This window comes from Halyomorpha halys, unplaced genomic scaffold (genome assembly GCF_000696795.3).
Source record: "Halyomorpha halys isolate HHAL.00 unplaced genomic scaffold, Hhal_1.1 Scaffold94.1, whole genome shotgun sequence".
Classification (NCBI taxonomy): Eukaryota; Metazoa; Arthropoda; class Insecta; order Hemiptera; family Pentatomidae; genus Halyomorpha; species Halyomorpha halys.
The window spans coordinates 1348100-1364762 of record NW_027114465.1 but is presented as its reverse complement, the minus strand read 5'-3'; the positions used below and the strand labels follow the sequence as shown (position 1 = coordinate 1364762).

The window sequence follows — 16663 nt, the reverse complement described above, 5'->3', positions numbered from 1 at the left end:
AGGAAGACAAAATGTCATAAATTATTTTGGGAACATAGGTTTCTTTTTTGTATTTGTTTGTGTTTTTAAAAAGTTTTTTTGAAGATTTAATAATCTATATTTATAAATCAGCATGATACATCATTTTACACAATGTAATAGTTGACGTTCCTTGATAAGTATTTCAAATAAATATGATTGATGATCTAAGTGTTTTTATTGTATTTTTAAATATAACAAAGTAAATCCTTTATGACAGTGTATGCACTGAGCATTCAATATATATATCACAAACTAAAAAATAAACAATGACCATTATTCCCTAGAATATATTTTTTTTCCTTCTGAGATACGAGAGGACGAGATGGAAAAGTTATCGATAATAATAAATATACAAAATGAGGAATGTTGCATCAACGTTTGCCATTGTTGTAACTCAATGCTCTCAGTGGGGCTTTGAAATTTGCAGCTGCTTGTTGCTGGATTTGGTAAGCTAAGGGATGAATTTTGAATCCATATAACCTGTAAAAAAATTTAAAAACATAAATTAGTTTTTGCATAAATATGCATGATTGAAATATAGATGTAAGTCTAATTTGAAAAACAAAAATATCGTATTGGAAGCATTTATAGAATTGTTAAACAGCTGAACATACCTCTAAGTTTATAACACACTTGCAATAATTATATGTGGCAGTTATAAGGCAATGATAATATAAGTTGTATGTAGATCATCAATAAATAAAATTCCAACAAGAAAATAGTATTCATATAATAAATGCTTTCTCTATACAATTTACTCAAAAAATTATTTACAATAGAATTAATTTAAACTACATTAATTTCCAATAGAAGAATCATCAATCAAATGAAACTTATGAATATCTATGTATCCTAAGTAATATATAATAAGAAATCCTTTGTCAGCTACTATTTACTATTTTAAGAGAAGATGGTTAGGGGGTGCAGTCAGCAGAAAAACACAAATACTGTATTTGTGCCTACGTTTTGACTTGATTTTCAGGTTATCATTAGGGAGTTATAGGCAGATATACTAGCTGGATTGAAAATTCACTTACCTCAGAGCATAAACAATTTTAGATACTCGAAAGTTATTTCATAAAAGTGTTCAACGCTAGAAACGTTCTTAAGCAACCAGACAGAAGTGATAAAAATCCCTTTCTCAAAACAAAGTTGATGTTGAATATATAGATAAAGTTAATATCTCAAATTCTAACATTACAATTCTGTGTTTTTATGCTGATCGCACCCCCACGACCATCTTATATTATATATCTATGGTCAACTATCTTCACCTCACTTTAATTTATTTTATTGTTTCTGAGCCCTCATTTGAAATTAAACAATTTTCCAGCAAATTTCAGGATGTTCAATTCATCCTTAATTTTTTTTATTTCTACTCGATCTAGGCTGTGGTATAGATAATGATAAGCCTATTCAGTATCACACAACTTTCACTTCGAAAACTAATGATAGGAGGTAATTAGATTCTTTATTGTGTGTTCAGACTTCTCAAATACATCACAAGGACTAAAAAACTTCACTTACCTCAAAGCATAAACACTTTTAGATACTCAAAAGTTATTTCATAAAAGCGTTAAAAGCTATAAATGTTCTTAGGCAACCTGACAACAGAAGTGAATCGAGACAACTGGAGGCTTAGTGATAAACATGTTGACCCTTTCCCGAAACAAAGTTGATGTTGGATATATAGATCAAGTTAATATCTCAAATTCTAACATTACCTTTGTTTAACATTATAATCAATTATAAAAAAGGGTTAATGATAAATATTAAATATTAGCTAAATTAAACTGTTGAAGAGTACAGCTTAAAGAAGTAGAAAGTAATAAAGGGACTTGAAAAAAAATATATAGAAAATTAAACCCTTAGACACAAAATGAATACAGGAAATGTAAGGGTCTTTATGAGTGTTACCTTAAAGTTAAGATATTTTAACACCTCAGTGCCTTTAACCTACTTACTGCTTTATCTGTTTCTGCGCCCTAATTAATTATTTATATAAACTGGTAATTTAATTAGAAGTTACTAAGTTGTAGTTGTATTGATCCCTCTCCTCCTCCCACAATGTATTGTCACTAGAGTTTCTCCACACAGTTTTAAAGGGGATTTCCTACAGTTTTTATCTTGTTAGCTTTTGATATTGTGAACAGTAAAATTCAATGTGCTCATGGTCAACTCATTGGATTAAATTTAAAACATAGGGACCATGAACTGATATAAATTTTTAGCTTGTAACAAAGTGTCCATAGCCCAAGAAACAATAAGAAAAAAAATTAAATAAATGTAAAAGGTCAAGTCAGATCATCTGATGTGTTGTTTGAGTTTGGATTGACATTAAAAGTCTAAATTTTCGCCGTGATTGAATTTATTTAATATCCTAAGATACATCTTTTTTTCTTCTAAAAATGGAAAAGAGGGAGTGACGGTAGTAGCGTGGTAAGTTGCCTGTCTGCCAACCCATAGAATGCAAGTTCGAGCCCGGCCCTAACCGGGATTTTTTCAAGCATAAAATTACACAATACTCACTCATAATCTCCCCACTGGCATTTGTGAGGCCCGTCAACCAATGAGTGGCACATACAAAAATAGGTTTGGGAGTGATGGACCCACCCTATGAAAATCACATCAGGAAATGCGCGATGTATTTCTTAAGTACATCGTGCAAGGCTTTGGATCTCTACGGTCTGTCACGCCAATGAAAAAAAAATTTGGTGATTTTATTTTACTAAATATTATGGAAACTACTATTCTTATGAAGATCATTATGAACTACTTTGAAGAGAAATTAACTACTTTCATTTTATAAAATATATAATTACTAAGATGTCAGCATTAAAGAATAAAACATTATATTCACAAAATACAATAGATTTTTATAAATTAATTATATTAGAATTAAAACTGATGTCCCTCAGGTGTACCAGATTGGTTTATCTCAATATTCTTCTCCTCATTTTTTCTAATTTGTCTGTTATTTCAAAGGTAGGTGCATCCTAATACTTGGTAACTATCTTATTTTCATACATGATATTCTCACCCAAGCCAATTTGGCCTTAAGGCCTCTAGACTTGAGTTTTTATTTATTTTCTATTAGTAATAAATTTCCTCATTAATACTGTATTTAAAATATATTACCTGAAAAAAGTCAAAATAGTGCAACAGGTCTAAAAGGGCTAAACCGAGAAAATTGTTAGCACTACAAACTTTGTCCGTGTTTTAAAAAGTTGCACTAACATATAAGTGTGGAACTCTCACAGGTTAAAAAAAAAAAAAAATTAATATACATGACCATTACAATGCAAATCTTGAGGGATTTTGAAAACTTTGTCATATAGAGGAGGATTTGTAATAAATGATACGTAATGTCTGAGAAATAATAAACTCATTGTAATTGTGTTGAAAATTCTACAACAAACTCTTCACCCTTTTCTTGAAAGATTGGGCCCCAATCAGCAAATTTTTATCACACCATTGTTTTATTTAGCCACTTTAAAGTACTTTCATCCAAATTCCTAAGATTTCATCTTTTTTTTTTTCTTTTTTTTTTTTACTTTTCAAAGACAACAGGAACTTTCTTAATTTTTTAATATTATGGCTAATGTTGGAATACTGAATTCTTCTTTTCTTTTTTTTTTTTTTTTTTTTTTGGAGAAGTTGGTTGGGGATACAGTCAGCAAAAAAACAAAACAGAACAAATAAACAAAATCATATTTATTTGCGCCGTTTTAACCTGAATGTCAGGCCTTCATCAGGGCTAAAAACAAAAAAGAGATAGCAATCATCATTTAGAGAAACATAAAAATAAAGGAAAACAATAAACAAACCAATTTGGAAATGTATAATCTAAGGTCAACTATTAACACATTACTTCTTTTCTGTGATGGATTGTCATCAATCCTTTTCATAACTTAGGGTTCACAATGATTCATCACATGATACTGAGGCAGGCCATAGATTATTCATTAAATAAAAGTAAATTATTTTTCCCTGAAGGGATTTTTTCATTTGTTTACATACATATATTTGTTATATAAAATTTTATTTTCCATTGAATGACATGGCTAGTTCAAGATTATTTTTAAAAAAAGTTTTATATGGAGGTTCGTTATATTTTGAGGTTAGGTATACTGAAGTTGTTTAGTCGAATATTAGTATCCAAATGATATCTGGCAACATTTCCCTTCTGATGATGCCTCGAGAGTGACAACATAGAAGTCAAAATTGACAACAAATTTAGACCTATAAAAGATAGAAGGGCCTGAACTAGCAGATACTGATTGAATGGTTGAGTGGAACGAATAGCTCTCTAATGGCTGGATTAGCTAAGGAGAGGAGACCTAATATAGATAGCACTAGGAAACCTTGAACCTAGACCTTTGAACTAATTAAGAGTAAATTTATAAAAAATCAAACAAAAATTATGTTTTAAAATTTCAGAGTTATTTTGATACAAAATCGATTAATTAATGTGGATAAAGTATAAGTATATAATATATATTTTTAGATTTTGAAAATAGTTAAGTAAGTCTAAAATATCTACTTAAATAAACAATTAAGAAATAGTATGTGTTTTAGGTACAGAAATTCTTGGCAATTTTAAAATCAAATAGATCTAAATAAATGTGTTTTTTTTTGCACGATTTTGACTAAATCACCTAGCACAACACTGGTCTATAGTACTTCCTTAGAAAGAACTGAACCCCAGAACATTCATTGATTGTACAGGTATATTTTATATATATATTTATACACAAGTAAACCAAGTATCTATCCTTGTTCTCCCTTATACATTAAAAATATAAGAGATATATGGGTAAGATGTTTATTTGTAAAAACAATATAATATTATTTAAACAAAAAGTCTATCCGACACACAATTAGTGAAGAACACGTACTTGATAATGACAATGTTGAAGTAATAGTTCATTCAATAAGTAAATAATTTGCCCCACTGGAAAATATCCCTTCCCTTCAGTTTTTTATTGAAGTTATAATATTCAGCTATCTAAAAATTTATTCACTCCCAGAATTTTATTCACAAGTCACATACAAATGACAGTGCTGGCCATACACAGACAGATATTATAGTATAGACTGATCATAGATTTTTATTTAAACCTATAGGCCTCATCTACACATTAATGCCAAACTGGTTTAAGGCCTGTGATGAATATTTGGAATTTTGGTTCATCTTATTACAGTTATCTATATATAAGATTAAAATCCATAACTCCTTTCTACAAGCTTTCAGACATACATGAAAATTGGCTAATATACTCTATAATAATGGCTAATTTACAAAAGAAAATCTGACACACATTTTTTGGCAATAACAGAATAAAATCCACCAATCTGATCAGTAGAAAACTCCATGGACTAACATAAATATAAACATAATAAAAATTATAAAATATACGTTCAAGAAGCGCAGGCATAGGGATTAGAAAAGTCCTCTCATTTATTAAGATTCAAATAGAGAAGCAATAGTTTATTAACAACCAAGAAAATTGAAATGCAACCATAAAGTCAAGAAACTTGAAAGCACTTAGGAGGCTATTGCTTGAATTAGGATGTGGGTTATTCTGAAAACAGAAAATTTTAGGACTTCAAATACAGGATACATTCCATAGGAACATCTAAGCTAGGTCTTGAGGTACGTGTCAATATCTTTTAAACCAGACTTAAACCGTCTTGATTTACTAACTTACCACAATCGGTGTTATGACACAATATATATTTTTCAATAACATTTATTAAAGTTATACGTAGTGAGAATCAAAATTGGTATTTTTTCCATTTCAACAACATTCTCTATAATTTGATACCTCGTTTATCAAAACCCATTGCTCCTAAGAGCCGGAAAAAAGATCTACATAAATAAAGATATATCAATAAATAGAGATGATGAAGTTTACTAACTTACCTGGGGACAAACTGATTTGAAGGTCTTTTGGGCCTATATTCAGGATGAACCATAAACAGCATGTGAGGGAAACCAGTACCAAAATAGGCACCATCAGTATGATGATGCCTAGATGATTTAGGAGTGTAAACATCCATACATTTCGGACAGTAAGACTTAACCATTGCTTCACCTGGCACATCAGAGAGGCCTAAAATATGAATAGACAAATTAAACCTAATTTTTACATTATTTCATGAAAAACTAATTATATTCACTAACTGAGTACTATATTTATGAATAAAAGAATTAGCAAGTAAACATATCTTAACTTAAATACTACCAATATTAATGTAAGATGTCTAAGCCCAAGGACACATATGCTCTTCCTGCTTTTCGGAAGAAACATATGCTGAATTATAACACTTATCTAATGATAATACTGATAATACAATGTCTAATTCTATTTATTTATTGTTACCTTTGATTGTCAAGAGAAACTTTATTGTTTAATATCTGAATTCATCATTAAATGGCTTATTGAAATGTTAAGTTTAAAATAATATATACTTAAGTCAAGTAAGGGAATATGTATTGCAAATTTAAAAAACATAGCAATTATGGTTCTAAAACTGAAATAAATCACTACTTCTAAATTAGATAATAAAAACAACCAAAGAGACAGTACATAAATAGAATTTAAATGAGATATTAAAAAAAATCACAAGTTGCACTTCCAGGTACAGATTTTAATATGAATCATTTACTTCACAATTAAATTTACAAAAGGTTATATAAGCAAATTTTGGGTTAAATGGTTGAGTTGTAAATAGAATTAGAAAGCATAAAGTCTAAAAATAGCCAGTATCATCCTAAAGTAACTATAAAGCAAGTTTCAAAGGTCACTATAAAGCTGAGCTAAAATTCTTATATAAATCAGTAAATACATGAGGAGGGGAGCACAGATTTGGTTTCTAAAAAGGCTGGACGGAATCACTTTAAAAAATATGAGTGGGTGACAGACGTGAGCATTGATAGTATTTCGTTCAGTAACCCTCGATCGTAGTCAAGGAGAGGGGTACTGAATCATTCACTCACAAGTTAGGTTAAAAAATAGAAAACAACACCTAATTTGAGAATAAAGCCTAAGTAAAGAGAAAACTATTAATTCTTAAATGTATGATCAAATTTATGAAAAAGTTTCCCTACATGGTTAGTTGTAATCACATTTAAGTTTGATTTCTATTTTAATTGATCATGTAAGGTTATGACGGATGGACTATTGCAAATAAAGGAAGTAAAAGAAAAAAATTTAAAATAAATATAACACGAAATATCACTCTAATATAATATTAACAATAACTCCATAATGGCTGCTCAAGTAAATGTGTTAGTCTATTAGTTAACATTTTGGTAAGAATTCCCAAGTTCTATTTTAACATGGCAGATGGGCGTCTTCTCGTATACAAATTATGTTCCAATGTTCATTTGGACATGTTCTTGACAGCAGTCAATAATGAAACCCCTGAAGAATACTTTCTCAAAAAGGTCTGGGCAAAAATTTGCATCAATATGAATACCTTTCAGGCGTTTCAAATAAAACAATTGCAAACCATTCTCTCATTGTGTACAAATGAGTGCACACCAACTCATCGTGTTCAAATAGAACTTAGGAACTCGTGTTACTGTACAGATTATTAAAACATTTAGGTCTGAGCTCCAAATTTGTAAAAATAATAGCTAGCTAAAAAAAGCTTTTTGTTTATAAGACAATGACAGCGACTTAGCACCAGATTTGGAGTGTCTGAGTCCATGTTCAGATGTCAGTGTCATACCAGCCTGCTTCATGTAGAAACATTTCTAATTGAAGTCAGAAACAACATTTTGACTTTTGAATCATGGACATGACAATTGACTGTCAATGGCCGCTTAGAGCCAATACTCAATTGATCAGTGACTAGCTCAAGAAGGTAGGACATCTGAAAATTTCTAGCAACAAGTGATAACAACACAAGAAGGTCAAGTTAATAAGGTAGGGCCATAAAGTAAGAAAAATTTTACTCAAGTAAATAACAATTACAAAAATTTAACCATTCAGATATACCAAAAGGAGCCAGCTCCAGATAAGATATTAAATAAAAATTCATGAGAGATCATAAGCCAACGGTTATATTGTAATACTATAAACATAACAAACAATGTTAGAAATAATGATCAATTTTTGGACTTACCAATTGGAAGCATCAGCTGAGACTCACAATAAACCCGAGGGCAACATCCAAAATCACCAGCTTGGTACTTTTCTATCATTTGAGCTATTCCTCTATTGGTCAGAATGTATCTGGCGTGTATAAGTCCATATAACATTTCTGCTGCTTGCTCAATTAGATCCGACTGTGTAGGATTATCCTCTAATTCATCATCTGTAGGTAAGAGCATCATTTAGGAGAAAAAGATAGGGCACAAGCATTGAAATGGTTGCTTAAACTTACCAGGTTCTAGATCCAAAATCATATCTAAAGCTTGTCTATAATGGGGAACTTGTTCATTTAGTCCTGTTAAATTAAATTTATCTTGTATATAATCTTCATCAACCTAAAATAAATAAAAAGGTAGACTTTAAGTTTAAGTAAATGTAACTTGTCATAATTAACATGAGAGGGATATGTGGGCAGGTTAAATAAAATCACATTAGACAAACAAATAAAACTCACTTCACAGAAAAATTCATTTCCTCTAAGACCACAAAACCATGATATCCAAGAAACCTCTTCTGAACTGCTCATCTTTCTGCAGTAAAATAATTATAACTTTTTAGAAAAAATAAACACAGAATTCCCTATAACCTCTAATTCTTTAACAGGGACAGTTTATAAAACATAAGCTATGGGAAAAACAATATTTCCATAACAGTCCCGACAACTAACAAAATTTTACGAGAGACTAGGGCTAACAATAAACCATCTTGAACGCGGAATAAATGCTGTAAATAGTTTTGAGAGACGAACCTCTTGATGCTTAGATTAGCCACGCTTGAGTACTATATGAAGAAGATATGCAAATTAATAATTAGTACGTCAAACATTTATCCGTACCATAAAGAAAAAATTATCTCGCAAATATAAATTAATATTTGCTAACTCTTGAAAGAAATATACATACAAACTTTATGGAAATATATTTTTGTTTTTACTTATAAAATAATGGCTTGAATAACTAGAAAAATAATTGAAAAAAAACATTAATTAAGTCATTTTGTATATGACATTATAATTAAATAATACTAGGAACTAATTGAGTTTTTTTAATTGTTACGAATAAGGCTCACGATTAAGTGTCCACAGGTCCTCGTGGGCTCTTTGTTGTGTCGGCGGAATATATGAAAGGCTAAATTGTGACAGGTTTCCTTTAAACATTGTAAATTTCGCCAAAATAAATCTAAATTGTGTTTACATATTCATTAATTTTAGTTTTAACATTCATATCAGGCAAGTAACTGAGTGATTATATTTTATTGATAACATGAAAATTTCAAGAATTGAGAATATCCTGTATGTTTATATTGAATCCTTTATATTTTATTGAATTTGCTTGAGTATTATACTGTTAATTTTACAATATCAGTGCTTTCCTTTTTCTTTTATTTTAGTTAAAAATGATGACTATTGAAGGGCTTACTATTTCATTTGATAAATCACTTGATGAATGTAAAGATGATTTATCCAAAGCCTTGGATAAATTTATTGTAAGTTCGATAATAAATTAATAGGTAGTTATTCACTTTGATATTTTTACTTACTAGTTTATATTCTAGAAATCGAATACCGTGAGTAGCTCATCTATCGAGGCTGTTGGTCTTGTATTGTCCAATTATTTGAAACAAATTGAATATTCAATAGAAAAAAGAGAAGAATGTGGTAAAATAAGTCTATTAATTTTTGTCTATTTATTCTTTCTAGATTTTAGTCAATGATTATTTAATTTTTTCCTTTTCCCAGATTTCACTGAGTGGATTTTAAAGTGGCATGGCGATATTATTTCAAGACTGAAGGAACTTTGTTTGAATGGAAATGAAGAACAGATTCAATCTGCTTTCAAAACGCTTGTGCAGTTGTTGCCATCACAGATTGTACTGGATAGTGAAGGGATAGTATTTCCTATTCAGCAATATGCAGTAATATATTTTCTAATAAAATTTAGTTTCACTGTTATATCGTGATATGTATCCATCTTGCATTAATTTTTGATATTGTTTGCAGGATATTATCAAAATATTTATTTCTTCAGAAGATAATATGTCTTATTTTCTTCCTATTCTTAAGGATATTTTAATTTTTGAAGATATGTCTAGAAGTATTTGGAAAGCACTCAGCTTAGCAGTCTATGATTTAGCTGATGTTCTCTCTGCCAAAGAAGTCATGAACGTCTTAAAAATTATTAATTGTGTCGAAAAACAAAAAGTCAAGGATAATGTTAATATCGGTCCTGCTCAATCTTATTGTAAAATCAAAGGTTAGTATTACTTAATGCCATTATTTCTACTGGTTAGTTCCAAGTATATTTAATCAAAGAGTACCTACAGCTTCTTTGCAGTATTCAGTGTAAAAGTGTTCTAATATAATATTAGGTCAAATATAAATATCCACTTTTTCATATAATTAGTACGGCATTTATTTGTTATTATTAAATTTATGGGTATTATAACATATATCTAGTTGGTTGAAATAGTATTGAATTGTTTTTATTTGTATGTAAATTCATCATGTTTGTGTTACCATATGGTACACTATTATCAGAGGTAGTGATAGAGTTATTAGTTAGTTATATTATTAGTATTGCTTAAATTTGATATCATCTGTTAATAAATTTCACTCATTATGTTTGCTGACGAGATGAACGAATCCCCAATAAATAATTTTTTTAGCTAATGTCGGGATATAAATCTGAATAAATACGAATCACTTAATGGTCTCAGTTTATGACCAATCAAAATGGTCAACTGTTTTCTCATAATGTATAAAGAAGATGGTTGGTGATTATGTTCAGTTACCATCATTTTTTTTTTACAGAATTAAAATATAAAGTTATATAAGCCAAAAGGAGTAAAGAAATATGAATATAAATAACAAAATCTGTTTAATAAATACGTATACAAAAATTTTATTTGTTTATCATCTGTTAAGAAAATAAGTTTGTGTAATTTGAAGTTTTAGGATTTGGTTATATTAGATTCAGACCCATGCACATGCATAAAATCATTAAACTTTATGCAGGAAAAAAATATTAGATGCCAGATACTGTTCCCTATTTACATGGTTGAAGATGTTTTATTTGTATGCTGTGCAGGATTCTTACAACTGTGTCTTTGTTGAGAGAGGTTTATTTACAAAAACGCGATTTTTCGTTTATAACTTCTGTTTTTTTTTCTAATTGTAACTTTTTCCTTGAATTAAAAAATGTAAATAGAGAGAAATATGCCGCATTTATATTATAGACTTGAATGACAGAAAGTTAGCAAATTAAGTTATTTAAAACATCTCTCCTTGTACAATAAAACTGCCAATAATTTCAGCTTTGAAAGTTCAAGTATCAAAGGAAAACATAAAAGTAAAGACCACTGAAAATCAGAAAGTTAGTGGTTTGCTGAGTATTATAAATTTGAAACCAGATAGGCAGATTCAATTTTAAAATTTATTTAAATTTTTATTGTATATGGAAGAAATGAATTACTGATCCATTGATGTAAAGATTAAATGGCTATGATGTGTATTTACAAATTAATGTATGAATTAAAGGAGAAGGCTTGCACGATCAACCACTTCAGTCTTAATACTTTTATTGAGACCTACTATTAATCTTTTTTTCATGTTCTTTTTTTGTAATATTTTAGTAACAATATAGTATTTTGTTAATTAATTTTAAATAAATCGTTATAGTTTAGTGTTAATATTTTCATAGTAAAGTTTGAGGAATGTTGTATGTTCTCAATACTCTTATAATTACTTCTGTGTGATAGATATATGATGGAGATTTTGTTTATTAGTTTTTTTGGTCTGGATTTCACTATTTGATATAATTTATTAATTTTTTTATTTTAGATGGAGTTTTAAGCGACAAAGAAATCGAACTTTGCATAAAAAAATTCTGGAACAAAATCATTGCTGTCAATGACTTAACTGCTAAACAACAGCAAATGCTACTACTTGTCCTTTATGAACAGCTTATGCCAAGAATGACAAAGGCAGTGTTTTTGACGGATTATTTCATGACATCTCTTAATAAAGGTATGTTGACTACTTTTAGTAGGATAGCTTGCTTAGTAGGTAGAATTAGAATCAAGTTTTGGCTGATAATTATTAATTATAGTGTGTATATGTATATATATGTATTTTAAGTATCTTGGTTTTACAGATATTGTTTTGCTTTCTTGGAAACCATAAATTTTGTTTTATTAGAATAGTTAAAAATTTTTTTTTCCAGGTGGACCAGTTGGACTTCTTGCTCTACAAGGAATGTTTACTCTGATTCAGAAGCATAATATGTAAATATTTATTTATTTTCCTAGTTATTTATTATTGTTTTAATAAATTTATATTTTAATGAAAACTAAGTAAATAAGTTGGCTTTTGATTATTAATAGGTTTTTTTTTTAGAAAAGAGATTGCTTCAGCTTTTTTTATGATTTTTTTTGTACCTATATCTTTTGAATAACAAGACTCTTTTACATACTTGTTTTATTTTATTACTATTATATTCCACTAAAACCACAGTGCAAAAAAAAGTTAATAATTGCTTACTTTTATAAATAGTTGGAAAGTCTATGGTCCATTATTAATATTTTTATATTTTCAGCCAAACATTTTGCCAATTTTTATTAGTTTATTGCAATAAATGTCAATATGTTTTCCTCTATGTTTTTAGATGGCACCATTAGAAATAAATTTTAAAAAAAAAGTAAGTTGATAGGACTTATAGTTCTGGAGAAATGCTGAACGAAAAACCAAAAAATGTTGTTTGGGGGGAAGAAATTTTGTGACAAAATATTCTTTTTCACTAAAACTACTTTTAACTTTTTCCTTTCTCTCAGTTATCTAGAATATCGTATTCTGATTTTTATTATCTAGAAATATTTCTGTCTTTCATCTTATTTTACAAATTGTTAACCTTATGGTCACCTATTGAAGTTTGAACCTATATCTATTTAAATTTTCATTCTAATTATTAATTTTAGGATCGATTTTAGTTTATTTTGGCAGTTTTTATAAGTGTTGTGTAGTTTATGAAATTAAAACTTTATTACATCATCTTTGTCTGCTTTAATTTTAAATATAATGTTAATCTAAAAAATGCTGAAGTACCAAAATTATATTGTTGTTTTTTCCATTTTCCTTGTAAAGCTGATGGCTGGCGAGGTGATAAATCTGAAATTTGTGATTATCACACCAAATAAATGTATAGAATCATTGAGAAAATACTTCTATCACTTTTTTGTTTATAGTTTGCTCTAGTGGCATCACATGTTAGTCAAAAATTAAATGTAATATCTGAATTTTTTCGAAAATTATGTCTTTTTACTTTTTTTAGGATGTATAACTTCAAAAAAAAAGCTTAGTTTTTTTATTATAAGCAACTTGACAATAAGTTCCTAATTTGATTTTTTTTTTTTTTTCAATTTTTGTTGTGTAGGTTTTTTGATTGTGGTGGCTGGTGAGGTGGCAAACTTAAATTTAGATTCACCACCCAAAACCATATAGAACCGTTCAGATGAATACTTTTTTATTATTTCTTTGAAAAACCCTTTGTTAACTGGACTAATTGGGGTCAACACAATTATTAACAAAGCTTAACCCATAAAGTTTAAAAAATATATTTGAATTACTTTCTTTAGTCAAAATGTTATGGGATCGGTCTTAAATTACACTGAAAAATTAGTATTTTTTTAGCCAAAAAGGTTTCTGGTCCTTATACCACAAATTTATGTTCGAATAATTAATTTGCATTTTGTAAAAGATTGTTTTTCCCTTTTGTAGGAACTATCCAGATGTTTACAAGAAAATATACTCAATGCTTGATGGATATGTGTTTGATACCCAATATAAATCAAGATTTTATTACCTAACGGACATGTTCTTGTCATCATCGTAAGTATTAAGAGAAATTAATTATAAAATCTAAATGATAGAATTGAATTTTACCTATCGTACTTGAATCAGATTTGTCTGTGTTTTTTTAACAATGTTTTGCATATGCTTAATCCTGGTACCTGTGTATCTCAAACTTTTGTGTCCTATGAAATTATAAATATAAGTACTTATATTTATCTAATTATGTAAATTTTACATACCTGATGTAGCCAGTATATTGTTTTATAATATCTATAAATGTTTTATAATTATTACTATGTATATTTTTTAGACATTTACCAGAGGCTTTAGTAGCAGGTTATATTAAAAAGTTTGCTAGACTTTCTCTAATAGCACCTCCCGTTGATATAATCATAATGATGACATTTATCGTGAACTTACTGATTCGACATCCAGGGCTCAAAGTACTTATGCATAGAATTACAGAAACTTCAGGTAAAACTTCTTTTCCATTATTTTCATGCTCAACAATTATTTTAGTGTCTTGTAATTATGTTATTTTTGAATTTTAATATTGTACTAATAATAAAATTACTTCTTCATTCAGCTCTATAGCCATATACTTCATTGGCTCTCCATGTATACTGCTGTGACCGGCCATATATATTATTGGTCCCAAATAAAATTAAAAAATTTAGTTCTGTGTAAAAGATTTGTTATTCAATGAAAAAGTTAAATTACCTGTACTGTATAGAGAGAATAACTGTACAATTGTAATGTGCTTGATTAGCTACTATATTTTTAATCAGGAATCTATTGTACTTTTCTAGATTTAAAAGAAGATCCATACGATATTGAAGAAATTGATCCTTCGTTGAGTCATGCAATCGACAGTTCTTTATGGGAAGTGAAAATTATTCAGCAGCATGTTCTACCATCTGTTTCTTCATCAGCAATGTTTATTCAAAATCCACTTCCCTCTGTAGAACGTGATCTCTCTGTGCTCCTAGATCTAAGGGATGATGAGGTTATTAATTTTTTAAATCAATCTATAAAAATTTATTCTGTTAATTTTATTGAATCTGAAATTAAATTATACAGATGATACGAGGTTTGTAAATATGAAATCCTAATAAGCCCATAGGTGGTGCTAGCAGTCATAGCAGTCAATGTGGTTAAAATCAAGCCATCTTCTTGTTTTGATGTCTGACAAAGATTTTCAACTACAACAATACAAGTGTTATAGAATAGCATAGTTTTTAATTATGTTTATTTTCTGTGATTATTTGAAGAAAACTACATCAGAATCTAGTCAAATGCTTGTCTTAAGTTTACAGAGAGCATGCTCTTGATTAATCATAGTTCTTTGAATGGTTTAAAAAAATTCTAAATGGGCGATTTTGATTTTAGTAAAAAAAAAATTGAAAACTCATTGAAAAAGTTTAAATACAGTGATGATAAGCATTGTTGATATAGATGATGCTCAAACTCAACAACTGCTTATGGTTTAACTAAATGTAACATTAGAAGCTGTATTTGTTAGTTTGAATTAAATATTGTTTTTGCCTTCTTATAATAATTATGTATTTACTATACAAAGATTACGGTTTCATATTTACATACCTGGTATGTTCTAAAAATATTTGGAAATCAGTCTCAAAAGTTGCACAGTATTTTTCAAATTGCTTTCTTGTTTATTGTGTTTAATGTTATGTGCATCAATGAGTTTAAAAAGTATATGTTATATCTATAATATAATTATCCTATTCTATATAGAGGTGAAGGGTCAGGATTCCTTTTTTATTTGTTCTCATGAAATAAAAGTGAACCATCACAAGCCGAAATCAATCTTTTTTTTCCAAATGTTTTTTTGTATTTATGAATATTTAATTTTTATAAAATTGAAATCCAATTTAGAAAAATCTAATGAGGTTGAAGAAACCTAATCAAAAGTAGGTGATAATGATATAATTTATTTTTTTAAGGCTTAAAGGCCCCTGAAGGAAATGTATATAGCTTTTAAACAAAACAAAGTGACTTGTTAAACAGTTGATGCTCATGATGATTCAAAAGTTGATGTTATATAAAGAACATTATATTAATTTATATAATTGTTCTAACTAAATTTTTTTATCATTTCCAGATTTTCGGAAAAGAGTTCAAGAAAAGGCAGAAAAACCCACCGGTATCATTTGAAAAGCCTAATGGTCTTGCTTTAAGTATTCCACGGAATGGAATGAATCTGTGGTGTTTCAAAAATAAAATTAATTCCTAAATCTATTTAAAATTGTAAATATTATGTACATAAATAAATTATTTTAATGTTTTTGTATTTACCACTCATATTTACTTGATAGGCGATTTTGTTAAGTGAGATAGAATTCCATTTTTAATCATACTCTTTTTTATATAGGTACAAGTTTAACTGTAAATATATTGTTAAAGAGAGAGAGGAAAGAAGCGCTGGTATCCACATCTAAAGGAAAACAGTAGGATATTATTTGTATAAGTTATAGAATACCAAATATGATGAAAATAATAATAGTGACTAGATTTTCATGCAGTAAAAAAAAATGGGTGAAATTGGATGTAAAACATCTAAAATGCCACAAAAATTATCTTAATTGTTTAATTAATATGAATACATGAAAAG

The 16663-nt window shown here is 28.5% G+C and overlaps 2 protein-coding genes across 5 annotated transcripts; one reads left to right on the top strand and one right to left on the bottom strand.

The window, feature by feature from the left end:
* Positions 1–177: 177 nt before the first annotated feature.
* On the bottom strand, positions 178–9073 carry CkIIbeta (casein kinase II subunit beta). 3 transcript variants are annotated; one of them, XM_014415149.3, is made up of 6 exons: positions 8935–9073; positions 8641–8716; positions 8419–8521; positions 8158–8349; positions 5948–6137; positions 178–501 (listed from the first exon to the last, which is right to left on the bottom strand). In XM_014415149.3, the coding sequence occupies exons 2-6, from the start codon at positions 8710–8712 to the stop codon at positions 393–395; spliced, it is 666 nt and encodes a 221-aa protein (XP_014270635.1). In that variant the 5' UTR covers positions 8713–8716; positions 8935–9073; the 3' UTR covers positions 178–392. The 3 variants fall into 3 exon arrangements, with proteins under 3 accessions (XP_014270635.1, XP_014270634.1, XP_014270636.1); XM_014415148.2 differs by lacking the exon at positions 8935–9073 and having other exon boundaries at positions 8641–8928; XM_014415150.2 differs by lacking the exon at positions 8935–9073 and having other exon boundaries at positions 8158–8337; positions 8641–8928.
* Positions 9074–9264: 191 nt separating this feature from the next.
* Positions 9265–16342, top strand: LOC106677313 (nucleolar complex protein 4 homolog). 2 transcript variants are annotated; one of them, XM_014415146.3, is made up of 11 exons: positions 9265–9414; positions 9576–9671; positions 9741–9843; positions 9925–10100; positions 10186–10438; positions 12025–12210; positions 12407–12467; positions 13957–14067; positions 14342–14505; positions 14841–15037; positions 16154–16342. In XM_014415146.3, the coding sequence occupies exons 2-11, from the start codon at positions 9582–9584 to the stop codon at positions 16283–16285; spliced, it is 1473 nt and encodes a 490-aa protein (XP_014270632.1). In that variant the 5' UTR covers positions 9265–9414; positions 9576–9581; the 3' UTR covers positions 16286–16342. The 2 variants fall into 2 exon arrangements, with proteins under 2 accessions (XP_014270632.1, XP_014270631.1); XM_014415145.3 differs by having other exon boundaries at positions 9267–9477.
* The last annotated feature ends 321 nt before the right edge of the window (positions 16343–16663 follow it).